The 2,104-nt window shown below is 37.3% G+C and overlaps 1 protein-coding gene across 4 annotated transcripts in view; it reads right to left on the bottom strand.

The window, feature by feature from the left end:
- The window catches only part of SLC4A7 (solute carrier family 4, sodium bicarbonate cotransporter, member 7), an 89,603-nt gene that overhangs the window by 73,208 nt on the left and 14,291 nt on the right, over positions 1-2,104 (bottom strand). For all 4 annotated transcript variants that reach the window (XM_011969853.1, XM_011969856.1, XM_011969855.1 and 1 more), the window contains one exon: positions 1,479-1,625. In XM_011969853.1, coding sequence (XP_011825243.1) covers positions 1,479-1,625 — 147 coding nt within the window. The remainder of the gene's footprint in view (positions 1-1,478; positions 1,626-2,104) is intronic.

Raw genomic sequence — 2,104 nt, 5'->3', positions numbered from 1 at the left:
CACCTGCCTCAGCCTCCCAAAATACTGGGATTACAAGCGTGAGCCACTGCGCCCAGCCTAGTAGAGTTTAATAGATTCCTGTCAGTCTTGCTGGGCTGAAGTTTCCTGATCTATAAAATGAATTTAACATCTGTATTTTTAAAATACTAAGATGATTATATATTAAAACTACTGAGATGGTTAAATATAAGACCATTTGTCTAGGGCTTAATAGGATGTTTAGACACATAATTTGCACTTTAGATTTTACTATGCCATCAGTATTTTCTTTCCTATGTTCATGCAGTAACTATATCATACATAATAATTTTTTTTCTTTGCCTTTTCACAAAAACTTTCTTTTAGCGTAGCACGCAAGTGCCTAGAGGATGTGGCTCACATAGCTTTCTTCACTAGAAAGCACTCACTAGGACCCAGGATGTACAGATGGCCTTATACTAATAATGCCCTGTATGCCAACTAAGTATAATGTCTAAGAATCCTCCTCAGGTTTTACAGCCTTTTTTTTTTTTTTGGCTCTCCCCCACTCTCAGGGCCACTTAAAACATGGCTCTCTATGCTTATCATCAGATAACGGTCTTGTCCCTGTTTTTCTTTCTGATTTCTATTGGTACCACTAACTTCTCTGCTTTCAAGTAACAAACAAAAAAATCCTGTCCTTTTGTATAACTAATATTATCAAATAAGAGTACTCTTTTTTGCACAGAAAACCAAGTAATCCAGCCTAGTGGATAAAATCTTCTGGCCAAAACTGTGGTGTAAGAAAGAAAAAAACAGCCAGGCATGGTGGCTCACACCTGTAATCCCAGCACTTTGGGAAGCTGAGGCAGGTGGATCACTTGAGGTCAGGAGTTCAAGGCCAGTCTGGCCAACATGGTGAATGCAGGAGCCGTCTCTACTAAAAATATAAAAATTAGCCAGGCATGGTAGTGTGTGCCTGTAATCCCAGCTACTTGGGAGGCTGAGGCACAAGAATCGCTTGAACCCTGGAGGTAGACGTTGCAGTGAGCTGAGATCGTTACCACTGCACTCCAACCCAGCCTGGGTAACAGAGCTAGACTCCATCTCAAAAAAAGAGGAGGAGGAAAAAAACTTTAATCACTTCCATGACAGCCTCAGCATTCCCAATGTCTATCCATTGCATATGTAAGTAATTAAATATATAGTAGAGGAAAGAAAATGAAACTCTACTAAATTTGAGCCTAAGTGACTAGGCATAACTTTTACAATTCCAAGGATGGGATACAATGAAGAAAATAAAGTCCTTTATTTTTTCACTTATACCAAAGAGATCTTGACCTATAAAGATTTTTCTTACATAAAAAAAATTCTTACTTCAATTGATATTCCCCAGTGTATACATTGTGACTACATTACTGCAGACACACAATTTTTAAAAGAAAATATTCAATTAAAAGAAAATACTTTCCAGGAAAATAGGAACTTTAAACTGTTAAAGAAGAACTGTTTTCTTTTACCGTAAGAAGGAGATTCCCGTCCATCTTCTTTATCTGATTCTTTATCTTTTCTTCTCCGGTGGTGATGTTTGTGTCCACGATGCCTATGACGCCGACGACTCTCTTTACTAAATGGGACGTGAACACCAATATATACAGCTCTATGACCTATTAAAAGGTTCAGAAACATATTACTAGCTTTCCAAAAGAGAAAAAAGTGATATATACAAAAGTACTCCAAAATCTACTCTGATAAAGAATATAAGTTCACGTAATTAACAATGACTTCTCCAGTTATTTCTCTTATTTTACAAAGCACTACACAGAATATTATGCCCAGGGCTAATATCACTGACAGATGACTACACTAAATCTACAAATCACTTATGTAAGTATTTGCACATCTAAAAAGATATCTTTTTGTTTGTTTGTTTCTGTATTTTTAGTAGAGACAGGGTTTCACCATGTTGGTCAGGCTGGTCTTGAACTCCTGATCTCATGATCCACCCACCTCAGCCTCCCAAAGTGCTAGGATTACAGGCGTGAGCCACCATGCCCGGCTTAAAAAGATATCTTAAGAAGGAAGAGCTTAGCCCACCTGAAATCATACTATGTAGACAGTTTTTTTTTTTTTTTTTTTTTTTTTT

This window comes from Mandrillus leucophaeus, unplaced genomic scaffold, assembly GCF_000951045.1.
Source record: "Mandrillus leucophaeus isolate KB7577 unplaced genomic scaffold, Mleu.le_1.0 Scaffold915, whole genome shotgun sequence".
In the NCBI taxonomy this organism is placed as follows: domain Eukaryota; kingdom Metazoa; phylum Chordata; class Mammalia; order Primates; family Cercopithecidae; genus Mandrillus; species Mandrillus leucophaeus.
Note: the sequence above shows the minus strand (reverse complement) of the source record. Positions and strands in the feature narration are given on the sequence as shown.